Source organism: Scyliorhinus torazame, chromosome 4 (genome assembly GCF_047496885.1).
Source record: "Scyliorhinus torazame isolate Kashiwa2021f chromosome 4, sScyTor2.1, whole genome shotgun sequence".
In the NCBI taxonomy this organism is placed as follows: Eukaryota; Metazoa; Chordata; class Chondrichthyes; order Carcharhiniformes; family Scyliorhinidae; genus Scyliorhinus; species Scyliorhinus torazame.
This window is the reverse complement of record NC_092710.1, coordinates 263465133-263480949: the sequence shown is the minus strand read 5'-3', so window position 1 is coordinate 263480949 and position 15817 is coordinate 263465133. Positions and strand designations below refer to the sequence as shown.

At 43.7% G+C, this 15817-nt stretch overlaps 1 protein-coding gene across 4 annotated transcripts in view; it reads right to left on the bottom strand.

The window, feature by feature from the left end:
• Positions 1–872: 872 nt before the first annotated feature.
• sgk1 (serum/glucocorticoid regulated kinase 1) overlaps positions 873–15817 on the bottom strand; it is a 116089-nt gene continuing 101144 nt past the window's right edge. Inside the window, exons 1-13 of one of the 4 annotated variants that reach the window (XM_072499719.1) lie at positions 8939–9060; positions 7071–7149; positions 6661–6733; positions 6516–6565; positions 6348–6405; positions 6151–6234; positions 5590–5721; positions 5228–5340; positions 4928–5051; positions 3990–4085; positions 3744–3899; positions 2242–2331; positions 873–2068 (exon numbers count right to left, since the gene is read on the bottom strand). In XM_072499719.1, coding sequence (XP_072355820.1) covers positions 1901–2068; positions 2242–2331; positions 3744–3899; positions 3990–4085; positions 4928–5051; positions 5228–5340; positions 5590–5721; positions 6151–6234; positions 6348–6405; positions 6516–6565; positions 6661–6733; positions 7071–7149; positions 8939–8972 — 1257 coding nt within the window. In that variant the 5' untranslated portion in view covers positions 8973–9060 and the 3' untranslated portion in view covers positions 873–1900. Of the gene's footprint in view, positions 2069–2241; positions 2332–3743; positions 3900–3989; positions 4086–4927; positions 5052–5227; positions 5341–5589; positions 5722–6150; positions 6235–6347; positions 6406–6515; positions 6566–6660; positions 6734–7070; positions 7150–7434; positions 7604–8914; positions 9061–15817 lie in introns of those variants that run through there. The other 3 variants (XM_072499720.1, XM_072499718.1, XM_072499717.1) reach the window with 3 other exon arrangements.

Sequence of the window (15817 nt, the reverse complement as noted above, 5' to 3'; positions counted from 1 at the left end):
TTTGAAATGTAATACTGTCATTATGCTGGAACTGACATCCTATCAATGACATGGGTGTGCTGCCAAGAGCAAACTAAAGAGGCAAACTGCTTTCGTACAAAGCTTCAGTGTGGTGCTACGGCTCTCATGTAGTTAGAGACAGCTCATCGGATTTGCTAAATTTACTTTGAAGTTGATACAAACTATCCTTTATTGGTGACATTAGAACCCCACTAAACCCAATATAAAAGCAGTTCAGAGCTCTAAAAACATCTAGAATCCAATATTTCTTGAATTTTAATTGCAGAGACACAGACAATAAGACTTTATGTTCCACTGGAAGCAAACAGGACAATCACTAGTCGCACATTGAGGTAACATTGGGAGGTAAAAAACACTGATTCTACTGTCTTGAAATTCAAGGAAAATGGAGAAGTGTCTGAAAATAATAATAATCTTTATTGTCACAGGTAGGCTTACATTAACACTGCAATGAAGTTACTGTGAAAAGCCCCCAATCGCAACATTCCAATGCCTGTTCGAGTACATTAAATTACCTAACTGCATGTCTTTCGGGACATGTGGGAGGAAACAAGAGCACCCGGAGGAAACCCACACAAACACAGGGAGAACGGGCAGACTCCAAACAGACAGTGACCAAAGCCGGGAAGCAAACCTGGAGCTGTGAAGCAACAGTGCTACCCACTGTGCTACCATGCTGCCCAATTTGGACATTTAGCAGACTCTTTTACTGACCTATGACAAAGTGTGAATTAGTTATCCAGTTAACTTGTTATTGACTGGTCGCTAATGCAAGAATGCTTTGGCATTAACATTTTAAACAGTGGTGCATTGTTTTTTTCAACCTAGTTACAAAACTTGGGAGCAAAATATTTTTAAAATAGTCTCACATTTATTGCAAACTCAACCTTATTTCAGGAATGTGTACATTTCAAAACAAATTAAAATTATAATCTATTGTACAGAAAATAAATTTACATTACTGGCAATGTCTTAAATATACACATTAAAACTTGTGCAGCAACAGATCACAACATAGATTTCTTTACATATGCACAGCTGAAATGAGACGACCATTAAAATCTGGAATGTAATAGAAACAAAAACAAAGTTATTTTATATGTATGGGATTACTAGCACATAGAAGCCAGTTGGTAGTTTTAAGACAGACTCCACAATGGGGCATTTTGGTCCTAGAAACAAAATTTATAGTTCTACTTATAGCAGCAATGCTTCAAGCATATTGTAGTGAACTATTTTAGAGGTTAATTGTGTGTGTGTGTGTGTGTGTATTTGTGTATGGAGCAGATAGGTTAAATTATACAGAGATGGTATGGCGATGTTTCATCTCATGTGATGAATATCTCCCACAGTGTAGTGTCCTGCTGTGAGATCAAAATCTCTCAAGTCAATATTTAAGCCATAGAACAATCATCAAGTCCAGTGGCCAAGATTAAACCACACTTGTACTATTGTTCTCTTTCTATATGTTGCGTCACAATTCTTGAATGTGGCCACTCCAGTGCCTGCAACCTGGTTGACAGCAGAAGGCACGTGTAGCTGAAAGAACAGTCTTCAGACAATCGCCCTCGTCTAGTCAGGTTTAAATAGCAGTTCTTCAAATGGTGGGTGGATGACAAAAAAGTTCTTTCTCTGTCCCTTTGATTAATGGACTTTCTTCTGGCGTACAGCAGCGTAGCGCCATGGCTGCCGTCTCCCAGACTCGCTGAGCAACAAATGCTCCTCGAACACTTCAGCAACCCCTCAGAAATGGAATCGAAGGCCAGGCAGCTGCCAATGAGATGTATATTTTTCCTTCCAGCCAAGTCCCATTTCTTGGTAAACCGAACATAGAGCTCAGTTAAGGTAACCCGATGAGACAATTCAGTTTAATGATTCACTACAGGAAGGAGTCCATGGGTGGAGCATACGAGAATCCCAGGAAGGCTTCAGACGCTTCCTTAACACTGGCAGTAATCAGAGCGTTATCGGGCGATCTGCCAATTGAGTTTGGAACTGGCTCCTCTGTAAACTCTGGGTCAAAGTGTTGCAAGTCAGAAGGTCCACTCTACAATGGTTAAAAAAGATAAAGCGAAATATAATTCCAGTTGAGATTTTTGCTGTAATTTTAGACAATCTTCCAAATTCAAAAAGGTGGAGCAACAAAGGTGGGCTGCTTTCTTATATTAACCACACAAAACTACTATTGTGAAGCAATTCTGAAAGTAATTAGTAACTTACCACGTTAGGGTTAAACGGAGGTGTTAGCCTCTTGGCATTTAAATCAATCCAGTTTATTGTAGAAAAGAAGATGTGAGTCTTGATATCCACCTGTAGAAAGAGGACATTACAGTCAAATAAAAAAATTTATTTGCTAACGCTACTCACTTTATTCAACAATTTTTAAAATGTAGGAACACAGCAACTGGTCAAGTTTATATACACTGTCCATTAAAAGAATATACTTTATTCAAGCGGTCTACCATGTCCACTTCAAAATGATCATAATTTGTATGGTCAGGTGAACTGGAAAATAAGTTTTTTTTTCCCCAAAGTAAACAAGACTTCAATGCAGGTTACTTCAGAAAGGAGGTGTCTCAGAGATATGTTTACATCATACAAGTAGCTATCTCATACAGTCAAATGCAATAGGAAAACAATTTAACCCAAATTACACAGAATGCAGAGATGCTTTGATGCTTCATAATGATTTGGACAAGCTGAGTGAGTGGGCAGATGCATGGCAGATGCAGGATAATGTGGATAAATGTGAGCTTATCCACTTAGTAGAAAAAGCAGGAAGGCAGATTATCTGAATGGCTGGAGATTAAGAGAGAGGACTGTGCTAAGAGTCCGGGGTGTCCTCATATGCCAGTCGCGAAGGTAAGCATGCAGGTATAGCAGGCGGTAAAGAAGGCAAGTGGTGTGTTGGCCTTCATTGTGAGAGGATTTGAGTACAAATGTCTTGCTGCAATTCTACAGGGCCTTGGTGAGGAGACACCTGGAATATTGTGTAGAGTTTTGAACTCCTTATCGGAGGAAGGATGTTCTTGCTATAGAGGGAGTTCAGTGAAGGTTTACCAGACTGATTCCTGGGATGGCGGGACTGACATACGAGAGAGATTGAGTCAGTTAGGATTATATTCGCTAGAGTTCAGGAGAATGAGGGGGGGGGGGGGGGGGATCTCATAGATACCTACAAAATTCCCAACAGGACTAGACAGGGTTGATGCAGGAAGGATGTTCCGGATTGTGGAGGAATCCAGAACCAGTCTCGGGACATGGCATTGGCCATTTAGGTCTGAGATGAGGAGAAATTTCTTCACCAGAAAGTGGTGAGCCTGTGGAATTCCTTATCACAAGTAGTTGAGGCCAAAAGCGGAATTCTCCATTGGCGGGATCCTCCGGCAGCGCATCCATACCCATGGGTTTCCCGACGGTGTGAGGTGGCCACAATGGGAAAACGCATCGGCCGGCTGTGGGAACAGAGAATCCCGCTGCCGGCGGGTTAGCGCCGCACCGTAAAACATGGTTGACGGACCCTAGAATCCCGCCCTGTATGATTTCAAGGAGGAGGAGTTAGATATAGCACTTGGGCTAAAGTAATCAAATAATATGGGGGGGGGGGGAAGGCGGGCACATACTGTTGAGTTGGTTGATTAGCCATGATCATAATGAATGGTGGAACAGGCCTTCTCCTGATCCTATTTTCAATGTTTCAAAAGAAACAAGTATTTACTCACAAAGTCCTCCTTTGCACCCAGGCGTTTTGTTCTGTCTTTTTGCAGTAAGCCCTCCAGCAGATCCCTCGCAGCGTTGGAGATATTCGGTTTCAAAAGCAGTGGCTTGTTCACAATATTATCGTACATCTCAGCTGTGTTCCTGCTGTAGAAAGGTGGCTGTATCAAAGCAAAGATTCATAATTTAGTATAATATCTAATGCTGTAAATTGAGGATTGCTTGCTTAGTGACGCACAGATAATGCTTACCAATCCGTACAACATTTCATAGAGAACTGCACCCAGGCACCACCAGTCAACTGTTCTGTCATAGGGTTGCTTGTGTAAAACCTCAGGGGCCAAGTACTGTAACAGAATAAATCAAGAGTCAATTTGTGTTTCACCACACAGAGTAATAAATAAACTCCGGCACAATACAGACAACCCTCATTTAAAAAAATGTTTAGTGACTGTTACTTGCAGTGGTTAGCACTGCTGCCTACAGCGCTGAGGACCCGGGTTCAATCTCAGCCCTGGGTCACTGTCAGTGTGGAGTTTGCACATTCTCCCTATATTTGTGTGGGTTTCATCCCCACAACCCAAAGATGTGCAAGTTAGGTGGACTGGCCATGCTAAATTGCCCCTTAATTGGATACTTTACTTTTTTTTTTAAATTGATACTGGTTACTTTTCATTAAAAAGTGCTACTTTATGTTGCACTTGCATAACTAAAGTTGATTCTAAAGGATTGGTTCCTAGTTATACTGCAGCCTGTGTTCTACAGCACAGGCAGAAGCAAAAGCAACAACGGTATATACACAGGATTGTGTGGGTACTGATGTTAAGTGTTTAAACAGATCTTTCCCAAAGACTGCAGAGGGTCCATGTTTGACAGCAATAGGAAACCACAGTGCTAACCTGATTAAGACAGGCCGAGCATTCAGCTTGACCATAGCAAATAAAAGTAAAAGGGCGATGCTCCCTCCATAGGTACAGAAGAAAAATAGTTCTTCAGAGATATATATCTTCCTCCAAGGGGAACAACTCCACCTTATTTACCTTACATGCCGCCTCCAAGTCAGCCGTGACTCTGAATGCTACATGCCTTAAATGATTACAAAATGTTTTCTGGAGGAGATAATGATTGGCCAGCAATAAAATACAGAAAGAGTTCATACTCTGGGATTCAAAATAAATGTCTTACTTACCTCTGGTGTGCCACAGAAAGTGCAAGTTGTGTCATTCGATTCAATGTTCTCTTTGCATAGGCCAAAATCAGTCAGAACAATGTGTCCTTGGCGATCAAGTAAAATATTCTCAGGCTTTAAATCTCTACAAGATTCAACAAAAAAAAACCACGCAGAGTTACTTCACAATCTATTCAAATCTGCATGCAACACAACAGTCATTTTGGTATGGCGCAATGAAAAATGTGAAGTTTAATTTTGTCCCATCGAGATTTCTAAGCACTATTTTACTGTTTAATCACAGGGTCACGTCTCACTCACCGATAAACAATGTTAAGAGAATGGAGGTAACCCAGAGCACTGGCAATCTCAGCAGCATAAAACCTAGCTCGTGGTTCCAGGAAGCAACGCTCTCGTTGGAGGTGATAAAACAACTGTAAAAGAGAACAAACCAGCTAATAAATAAACTGAAATCGACCAGAGAGCAAGCAACAGTAAAAGCAAGCGAAAGGAAGTGGCCTGTCAAATCTCCCAACCCCCCTCCGCCCTAACTTTACAGTTACAATTCCATGGACTTGCCCTCCACGTCCGCTAATAAATCTCCCCTCTTAAAATAAATAAGCCGCTGTGGCTGGGGACAGGAAATCCCATGCTGCAGTTAGTCCCCCGTGAGTGACACTTACCTCGCCTCCATTTATGTAGTCCAGGACAAAGTAGAGCTTGTCGGCTGTCTGGAAGGAGTAGTGGAGACCCACCAGGAAAGGGTGTTTGACATTCTTCAGCAGGACATTGCGCTCAGACATGATGTGTTTCTCCTGAATTGGAGGAGAGGGCGGGGGATAAAAGAAGTGATTAAGAAAACTGAAGAATATTTGTGCATTTCAAAAAGAACAGCAGGCTTCACAGAATTAGAGTGTGCACAAAACACATGCAGCAGAAACAGTAAGAAGTCTGACAACACCAGGTTAAAGCCCAACAGGTTTGTTTCAAAGACTCGCTTTCGGAGCGCTGCTCCTTCCTCAGGTGAATGAATAGGAAGGAGCTGTGCTCCGAAAGCTAGTGATTTGAAACAAACCTGTTGGACTTTAACCTGGTGTTGTAAGACTTCTTACTGTGCTCACCCCAGTCCAACGCCGGCATCTCCACATCATGCAGCAGAAAGGTATAGAATGATTTAAAAAGGGGGTAAATCATTTTTTAAATGGGGTAAATGATTTTTTTTTAAAATGGGGGTAAATGATTACCTCCTTTTTCTTCAAAATGGCTTTTTTTTGCAAAACTTTCACAGCGTAGAATTGGTCATCAGATCGGTGTTTAGCCAGGAGGACCTATTCAAACATAAATGGTCATCTATTTAGAGAGACACACTAGCAGAAGGGAAGATGATTTTGCACTTTGCAACCGGTTAGGTCGTCTTTTAGTTTTAAAAAAATAGTGTTACCTTTCCGAAGCTTCCTTTTCCAATCACCTTTAGAAAGTTGAAATCACTTGGCTTGGCCCTGGAGGTGAGAGAGTTAAAGACATGAATAATGTGCAGCATTCCCGGGGTGAAATCCACTCAGCAACAGATTGTTTTAAAGTCAAAGTCAGGGAAATGAATGGCACTCACTGTGGATTAGACGAAGGGCCAAGGTTGATCTGTGCTGTCGTGGGGCTGGACTGCAGGGGAGGAAATCACAGTAGAAGCAAGTTAACAGGGTGTGAAGGCTTAACAAGGGGGTGAATGATCAAATCCTGCTCTCCTTTATACTCACCGGGGGAGACGCGTTCTCTCCATTCGCTTCGCTTTCTTTGGGACTGACGTGTAACATGGCCGGGACTTCCGCGCTGTTTTGAAGAGAAGGAGAAAAGACAGCCCGTTAGACACCGAGGCCTCTGATGTGGGGGTTTCACACGCTGCCCGCCAGCCGGGCACTCCACTCCGAATCACACTGAGATCTTACTGAACACAAGGCATTGTTTGAAGGGGACAAACTAGCCGGCGATATCTCGGTGCAGACAGACGCGCTATTGTGCCGCAAGCATAAAGTGGTGATGGGGGAACCAAACGGGTCAAATCCACCCCCTCCCCGTTACCCTCTCCCCCATTGCCCCTGTTAAATTTCCCGGCAGCTCCTGTCCATTATGCTCGGTGATCAGTGACAGTACGGTAGCAGATACTTACTGTCTACAGGAGTAGGACTGAGAAGCTGCTATTTTCTGAATCAGATCGTTCAGTCCCATTCGCCTTTGTTTCATGAAAGCTGTAAAAATAAAACGGCCGATAAGAGCACTTGAAATGAGCAGCTCAATACATCAAGTTATAGACAGGTCCAGTCAGCTGGCAGTTACTTTCTGCACTTTGCAAGTTTTAAGAAGTCATTTACCATCCCGCACTTCTATTGCCAGACTGGACGATTTTAAAAGTAAATTGATCTTGGGAACCTTAAAAAATCTGAACACACACACACACACGATTGTAACTTGCAGCCTTTTGACATCATGCAAAATATATCTACTCGAAACTGTGATGTGAAAACATCAATTACCGGTAAGTATCGCGACCACCCCTCTCATTTTGGAGTATGTAACAGCAGATCCCGAGGAGCTGGATTTAACAGTCATGTCTAAAAGGCTGAGCACTTGGTCTGATGGTCCCTGTATTATCCTTGTACGATCCGTGCCCAGTTAGAGATTGTAAAAAGCACAGAGCGCCCTCTCGCCTGTATATATATACACACAGGAGACAGCAGATTGGGCTGGGGGCGGTGGTATGTGAGCTATGTGCTCCTGCCGGGCGGTTCTGACCTCCCTGAGTCAGCCTGTCACTCTCACTCTGGGCTTCCTCCCGGAACGCCAGCGTCACACTGAGCAGTGAACTGGCGCTCTGTGCTTTCTCTGAGCGCTCGCAACATTCATTCCCACCTGCTGCCCCATCAGATCACCTCGCAGTAGCCACACGGGGATACAAATCCCTTTTGTTTGCTCAGAACAGCTCCGGGTAACTGAGTGGCTTTTGCATACTTGGCCATAGAATTCCCACAGTGCAGAAGGCGGCCATTCGGCCCGTCGAGTCTGCACCGACCCTCTGAAAGAGAATCCCACCTAGGCCCACTCCCCTGCCCCATCCCCGCAACCCCACCTAATCTTTGGGGGCAATTTAGCATGGCCAATCCACTTAACCTGCACACCTTTGGACTGTAGATACATGGGAGTTGTTCAACTGCATTTAGCCACAGAATCAAACTTTGCTGTAGTTTTGTTGTTGCAACTTCCGATATCATACAAAAGTTCAGGAGATCAGTTCAGTTTCAGCAGGATTAAGGCAAGCTGTCTATCAGGGGGGGATGTGTCATCAGCGGAACAGTAATGTTGGAGGAATGCTCAATTTCACAATTGGGACACGATTCCTCGCTGCAAATACAAGCGGTTAGTGATTTTCCAGCTAGTAAAATGACAGTTTCTGGCTGATTGGGATCTCATCCTTTCTGTGTGTGGGGGGGGGGCTGGAATTGCAATGTGAACTGAATGACTCGCACAATTACATTGAAATGACCACCGGAATCACTGATAATATAAACATTATCACAGTCAGATCTGTGTAAAGTTGGCTGTGTAGAGGGGAGAAAGTTTGTCACTCCGGTCTCCGAAATGGGTTGCGTTTAAGAGTTAAGCGGCCAGATGCAATAAAATGATCAACTCAGCCTGTGAATTTCTTGCAAATCACACATTCCCAGCAAATATTTATTTCCACAACATTTAGTCGTCCGTTCGTCCGTTCGTCCGTCCCCCCCCCCCCCCCCCCCCCCTCGCTGACTTTCGACGTGGCAATCTGGACCCACCCGGGTCCTCCGGGTCTCCTCCCGGGAGCTGAATCCACAACTTCATCCTCAGGAAGCACAGCCGGGATCGGATCCCTAAGTGTGGAGCCGACCCCCGGGCACAGAGCAAACTGCTGGGTTCCCACCGTCACCAACATCAGGGATTGCCCCTTCCAGTCCCGGTTACATAGTACAGCGGTCAACTCACCCCCAGCACGGAAATATATCTAACCTATGAAAGAAATCTTCTCTGTTAAAGTTTTCATAGTCGCCAGCGCGTTGTCAAGGTTTGTGGAGCGAGCCCACACTGTCCACTGAGAACTCGCTGGCAGAAAGAGGTTTAATATATAGGCGAGGTGCCTTTAATTAAACAATTTACATAGATAACTTATCACTGAGCGTCGGTTATGAATTCCACAACGTGAATGAGCCGATTGCTTTACTAATGATTGAAAGAGCTCCAATGATAATATGCACTTGATCTCCACTTGGCAATTATAGTTGCCCTTTTCTTGACAAAAAAAACCCTATTTCATTTAAGCTAACGGTTGTTGCTGGCAGCCCCTTGCTTTCAGTCTGACTTTATTTGACTTTTTGAGGAGGAAGTGGACGAACAGTGATTGAGGTGTGTGTGCGCGCCACTCCTGAGTGTCAGCAGTCACCACAGACCGCAGCTTCTGCTGGCGCCTGAGATCTCTCCTCTTCCAGGACGCGGGGCACCGAAGCGATTGCGTGGAAGGGACTTGTTGAGACTGCTTACAAGGGACCGGATACCTCCAGGGCGGAGGAGGCGCCCCTTGCTAATTCCTCACATCCACCACAGGTTTCCTTCAAGGAAGACAGTCGCCCACAAGTGGGGCTGGCTCAGAGAACCAGTTTGTTAAATTGCAGTTATCTTGTCTTCTTGTGCCTCTCCAGTGTCCGGTGTCAGGGCTCCACATTTTGTAAACGATTACAGATTTTTTTTTGTGTTGCCATTAAGTATTCGATGCAAAGAACTTGGAATATGCGCGTTGGTTCTTTATTGTGCCGAGCGGTTAATCACAGGAAATACTTGTATCTGCCATGTAGCAGTGAAATAATTCCCTGATAAATGAGATCACAGAGATTCATCTTCCCTTGAACATCATCACTCAGTGGTCCTTACCCCTAACATGAAATAAAGTCGTCACAGAAATTAAACACACATTGACAAAATAAAGAGATAACAAAAAAACATTTAGATCATCTGATCTTTGCAGACAGGAGTATGTGCAGACTCCACACATGCAAATGAACCAGAGAATAGAATTCCTACAGTGCAAAAGGAGGCCATTTGGCCCATCGTGTCCAAACCGACCCTCTGAGAGCACCCTACCCAGGCCCACTCCCTGCCCTATCCCCGTAACTCCACCTAACCTGCACATCTTTGGACACAAAAGGGAAATTTAGCATGGCCAATCCACCTAACCTGCATTTCTTTGGGCTGTGGGAGGAAACCGGAGCACCCGGAGGAAACCCACACTGGCACGGGGAGAAATTGCAAACTCCACAGACAGTGACCGGAGGCCGGAATTGAACCCGGGTCCCTGGCGTCGTGAGGCAGTGGTGCTAACCATTGTGACACCGTGCCACCCACGGAAACAGCATAATAAGTATAAATCATTTAGGTTTGAGTTCTGGATTTGTAATATGATTTGAATCATTTGAATCATTGTGCTTGGCTGCTAGATTATCTTGCAATCACTGCTTTCTGTACTGAAGACCTCTAGACTGGATTAGCTGGTGTGATTCTATAGGGGGAGTGAGAGAGCAAGGAAACCGCACAGGACAGCTTTATTCCATTTTCAGCAGGTTTTATTGTCAGCCATTCACGTCCCTCAGTGACAGCCACAATCACATTTTTTTTAATGAACTTCATGCTTTTTTACGTTGCAACTTGTATTACATTGATATGTTTCATTTTGCTGTGTTTTACAAATAAATTATAAACCCAGGTTCCTCTATTCGATTAAAACAAAAAGCTGCCTGAAAGTGGTTCAACAGTAATCTCATTCAGATGATTCCGTTAGCTAAAGGAGTGAAAACTTCCCTGATGGATTTCGTTGGTAACTATTTTCTGGTGTGGTAAAGAAAAATCAAGGTAGCATCAGCAACAAATGAGACGAGTGATCAAATAATGTTTTTTTCTTCATTGTTTCTTGGGATGTGGACATATCACTGGCAGGGTCTGCATTGGTTGCCCATCCTTTATTACTCCAGAACTGAGTGGCTTGCCGTTTCAGAGTCAAATCATTTTACTGTTGGTTACTAGCCCAGTCACATTACTGCTATACCACCATTTCCCCTTAATGATGTTGAGTGAGGGGAAAACACGGGTCAGGACATCAGGGAAAGCTTTTTACTCTCTTTTTAAATAGTGGTATGGAATTAGCCTAAATCCTGCACTTAAATCTACGTTGAGCTTAAATTCATAAGCTCTAGCTCAGAGGCAAGAATACTACCAACAAAATCAAGCCGGCACTTCATATTCTGAACCATTTATACGAGAAGGATCTAACTTCATGTTGATTTAGCCAAACTCAGTTGGAGCGTTAGTGTGCGTGCTGGAGCATCCCTGTGCTAAGAAGGGGGAAATAGCCTGGATATAATCATTACCCTGTGACATCTTGTGGGAAGTGAATGCATATGGATTTTGAGTGGGAACATAATCAAGTTTGATGAGGGCGACTCCAAGTGCTCATTTCTCAGGCTATGGGTGAGCTCTCATACACCAAGAACTTCACCCCAACACCGATCACCATTATAATATCAGGAGAAAAAAAAGCAAGAGGAGACATTTAGAGAGAAGTCTGAAGAGAAAAACTAATCCCTGAAACGCAAATGAAATTATAGCCTTGATATGACTCATGTCAGATAATTTTTTACAATATATACTGTAGAGTCTGTGCTGATGGTCCTTTTTGTGTCAGCACTGAGTGTCATAGACACATACAATCAGTCTATTCCATTAAGTTGATGTATGGTGATACGGAAGGGCCTTCTAAAAATCGCTGCCACTTTTCCCCAAATTGTGGAACACCCAAGAAAATATTCAACAGAAGATTTTCAGAATGATAAAATGTAATTTTACCCGATAAACTCTTATGATTGGCCTTATCCAAGGGACAAGTTTAGCAAAGAGTAAATTAAGATTAATTTCCAGAAAATAACATAATAGTTATCTTTCTAATAACCACAGAATCCCTGCAGTGCAGAATGAGGCCATTCGGCCCATCAAGTCTGCACCGACCCTCTGAAAGAGCACCCTACCTAGGCCCACACCACTACTCTATCCCCGTGACCCCACCTAACCTTCACATCTTTGGACGCAAAGGGCAATTTTAGTATGGCCAATCTACCTAATCTGCACAACTTTGGACTGTGGAAGGTAACCAGAGCATCCGGAGGAAACCCACGCAGACACGGGGAGAATATGCAAATTCCACACAGACAGTCACCCAAAGCCGGAATTGGACTAGGTTCCCTGATGCTGTGATGCAGCAGTGCTAACCACTGTGCCACCCACATTTTATGGATTTTTCATTATCATCAAAACCCTGACCAGAGAGTTTGTCCTTAATGTTTTCATCCTAATTGGGATTGTTTAAGTATGTCTCTCTCATTTTTAATTATATTATTTTGGTTAGCTTCTACTTTTGTTATTTATCAACAAAGCCTGTAAAATGTCCCTCTCTGATTTCAGTTCTCTCCCATCACATTCTGGCAAATGAATTTCTTCGAAAGACCATTGACGGTTCTTCGTGACAATTCCTCACGTGTTCTCTTTTAAAAAAATAAATTTAATGTACCCAATTCATTTTTTTTCCAATTAGGGGGCAATTTAACATGACCAATCCACCTTCGCTGCACATCTTTGGGTTGTGGAGGTGAGACCCATGCAGACATGGGGAGAATGTGCAAACTCCACATGGACAGTGACCTGAGGCCAGGATCGAACTTCACGTGCTCTCATGTGTTTCCATAAAAATTCCTTCTCAAGGGCAATTAAGGGTGGGCAATAAATGCTGGCCTTGCCAGTGGTACTCACATCCCAAGAACATTTTTTTAACAAATCTGTTATGTAACAAGCACGTCAGAAAAAAACATTTGAAAAAGACAAACTGGTCCCAACAACTTGCAGTTTTCCCCCTACACTATAAGCAAAATCCACCTAGAACACTCCAGAGACCTTTGCCTGCACCCTTCATTTTAATGTGTAGGAGTCCAGACGGAAATACAATTAATATAGTAATAAATTAAACTATTTTTCTATGGGAGCTATCAAATTGTATACACTTGTACCATAAGCAATCTACTCACTTATAAGCTGTTGATGCAGATTTTATTGTCAGGGCTCGTGAGTGGGACTCAAACTCACCCACATTTACTATAGTGTTCTCCTGCCCACTTGCAAGGCTAACTCTGCATTCAACGTGTATTTCTATCAAATAGCCTCTATATACAACAGTTTCAACTGTTCATATTGTCTCTTACTGCTGCATGACCCACGTACACAACAATATGCCTCTGAAGAGCTTGTGGTGTTTTATTAAACAACACAAACTCAGACCTGGAAAGGTGAGGGATTGCAGACAAAACCCTCTGCTCTCCAATAACAGTGCGCATTTGCATAGCACTACATGGAGTTAACATTACAAAAGGCAATTAATGAGTTATCCCTGAACTAACATCATTAAAATTATTCCTTCAATAGGTTGTACCATCTGAAAATATTTCTTGAATAGTGTTTAAGGGATCCCATCAGTGACCACCAGTGATCAGCGTGGAGGTGAAGGGGTAGCAGGGGCTGGCAGAAGCCTGCTATCCTCAACTTTACATTTGGGTGCATAAACATCTACCTTGTTGATTGTGGCCTGCTGCAGTCCCTTTAAAGACCTCCTGTTGGCCACCTGGAGACTCAATTTTTCAGAGCGCAAAGAATATTGGCTGGGTACCAGCTGCTGATTTTGTGACTTCCACAAAAATGGTGGACAGTACTCTTCTAGTTCATATCGAGCGTGCTCTTCCTACCCACCAAATTGGAGGTTTGGATACCAATTAGTGCCTGAGGAATGGGCACTGAATGGATGAATTTCTAGATCCACAATTTAGTTTTATTTTAAAGTAGAATTTCATCTTTCAGTTTACGTTTGTGTCTTATGGTCAGCCTCAGGCTCGGACAGGCCGTCCCGTCTCTTTCATCCCATTGTGGCCAATCCAGTCCAGCTTGGGAATGGTTTCACTTTCCCTCACCCTCCAAGATAAATTATGGAGAGGGACCTGAAACTGCCAGGCCCTCCTCCCCTTTCCTCAGCTCCCGACAACCACCGCCTTCCTTCAAATAGATTGAGGTCCCGACCATCCTCTCAATTGAATGTTAAAAATCCCATGGCACTGATCAAAATAAAGCTAAAGGGTTCTCCTTGAAGGCCTGGCCAACACTTCTCCCTCAATGAACATCATTAAAACAGATTATGGTGGCACAGTAGGTTAGCACTGCTGCCTAAAGTGCTGAAGATCCAAGTCCGATCCTGCCCCGGGTCACTGTCTTTGTGGAGTTTGCACATTCTCCCCGTGTCTGGTTGGTTTTACCCCCACAACCCAAAGATGTGCAGGTGATGTGGATTGGCCATGTTAAATTGCCCCTTAATTGGAAAAAAAGAATTGGTTACTCTAAATGAGAAAAAAAGATCATCAGGACAATATCTTCATTGTGGGAGCTTGCTGTGCACAAGTTGGCTGCCACATTTCCTAAACTAGGTCAGTCACTGCACTTCAAAAGCACTTCATTTCATTGGCCGCAGAGCACTTTGGGACTTGCTGATGTTCTTAAAGGCGCTGGACAAATGCAGGTCTCTTTTCTGATGCAGCAAGTAAATTGTGGAAAGAATAAGGGAAAATTGAACAGGAGCAATAAGGAAATAGATATGTTTATTAACTGGAAATTTGCTTCTGGAATTCAAAGGAGCCAGACACATCCTGTGGACTGGAGGGAAAATTCCATTGTCCTGACTAAAATAAAATACACAATGTGGAGAGAGGTTAGGGGAAGGAGAGCTGGGGTGCGGTTCCAGTGGGGGGCATTATTCAGGGTGGGACCCCATAATTTGTCCAACAAATTGCACTTTGGGGATGGATGCCTGCTTTTGCTACTTTGAAAACTATCTGTGGGCCTGGGCCGTGGCGTTTCAGGACCGTCTAACAATTCTCACTCCCCTGATGTGGTACCAAGGTGTGCTGAGGTGCAGGTTCCTTTGGCCTACTGAAGATCCCAAGAAGCAGAAAAATTGTTTTTCAGTACTGTAATTAACTGCCTCAGTTCCTTGAAGGGTACCATAAAGGTTTACGGTGTTTTTTTTTCTTCAGCCTGATATCTGTGTCAGATGCCCTTTTCGGAACTACAGGAGCCGCTAAACTCCCTACCTCCTCAGCAAAGCAAGTAGCTCTGTTTCCTGATTGCAGGGCCAGCATCAAAACAAATATTCCAATTACTGTGTAATATCCTCCACAGGACCTACGGGGTGGGAATGATTACCTTACCAGTGGGTCACACGGAATACGAGCCGCTTCCCCCGCCCCTCCCCATCCCTGTTAGGGATGGGTGAACTCTAATCAACCAATGTATATAAGATCGGTCAGTATGGCACTGAGCAGAAAGAGAGGAACACGGTAGGGAGCTATCGGGCAGTGTATATAACATATTGTAAATAAATATAGCTTGTTACCTTACTTAGTGTGGATTTCCCTTGTCCTTATTAAAGACCTCACCCGGGGTGGCACGGTGGAGCAGTGGTTAACACTGCTGCATCATGGCGCCAAGGACCCGGGTTCGATCCTGGTCCGAGGTCACTGTCCGTGTGGAGTTTGCACATTCTCCTCGTATCTGCGTGGGTCTCACCCTCACAACCTAAAAACGATGTGCAGGCTAAGTGGATTGGCCATGCTAAATTGCCCCTTAATTGGAAAAGAAATAATTGAGTACTCTTAATTTATTTTAAAAAGACCCGATCCCTGTGATTTGGAAAGGGATCACCAACAAGTCAAAACAGCAGGTGGAGGTTCTCTGGCCACTCCTCCTCTACCCCTTTAA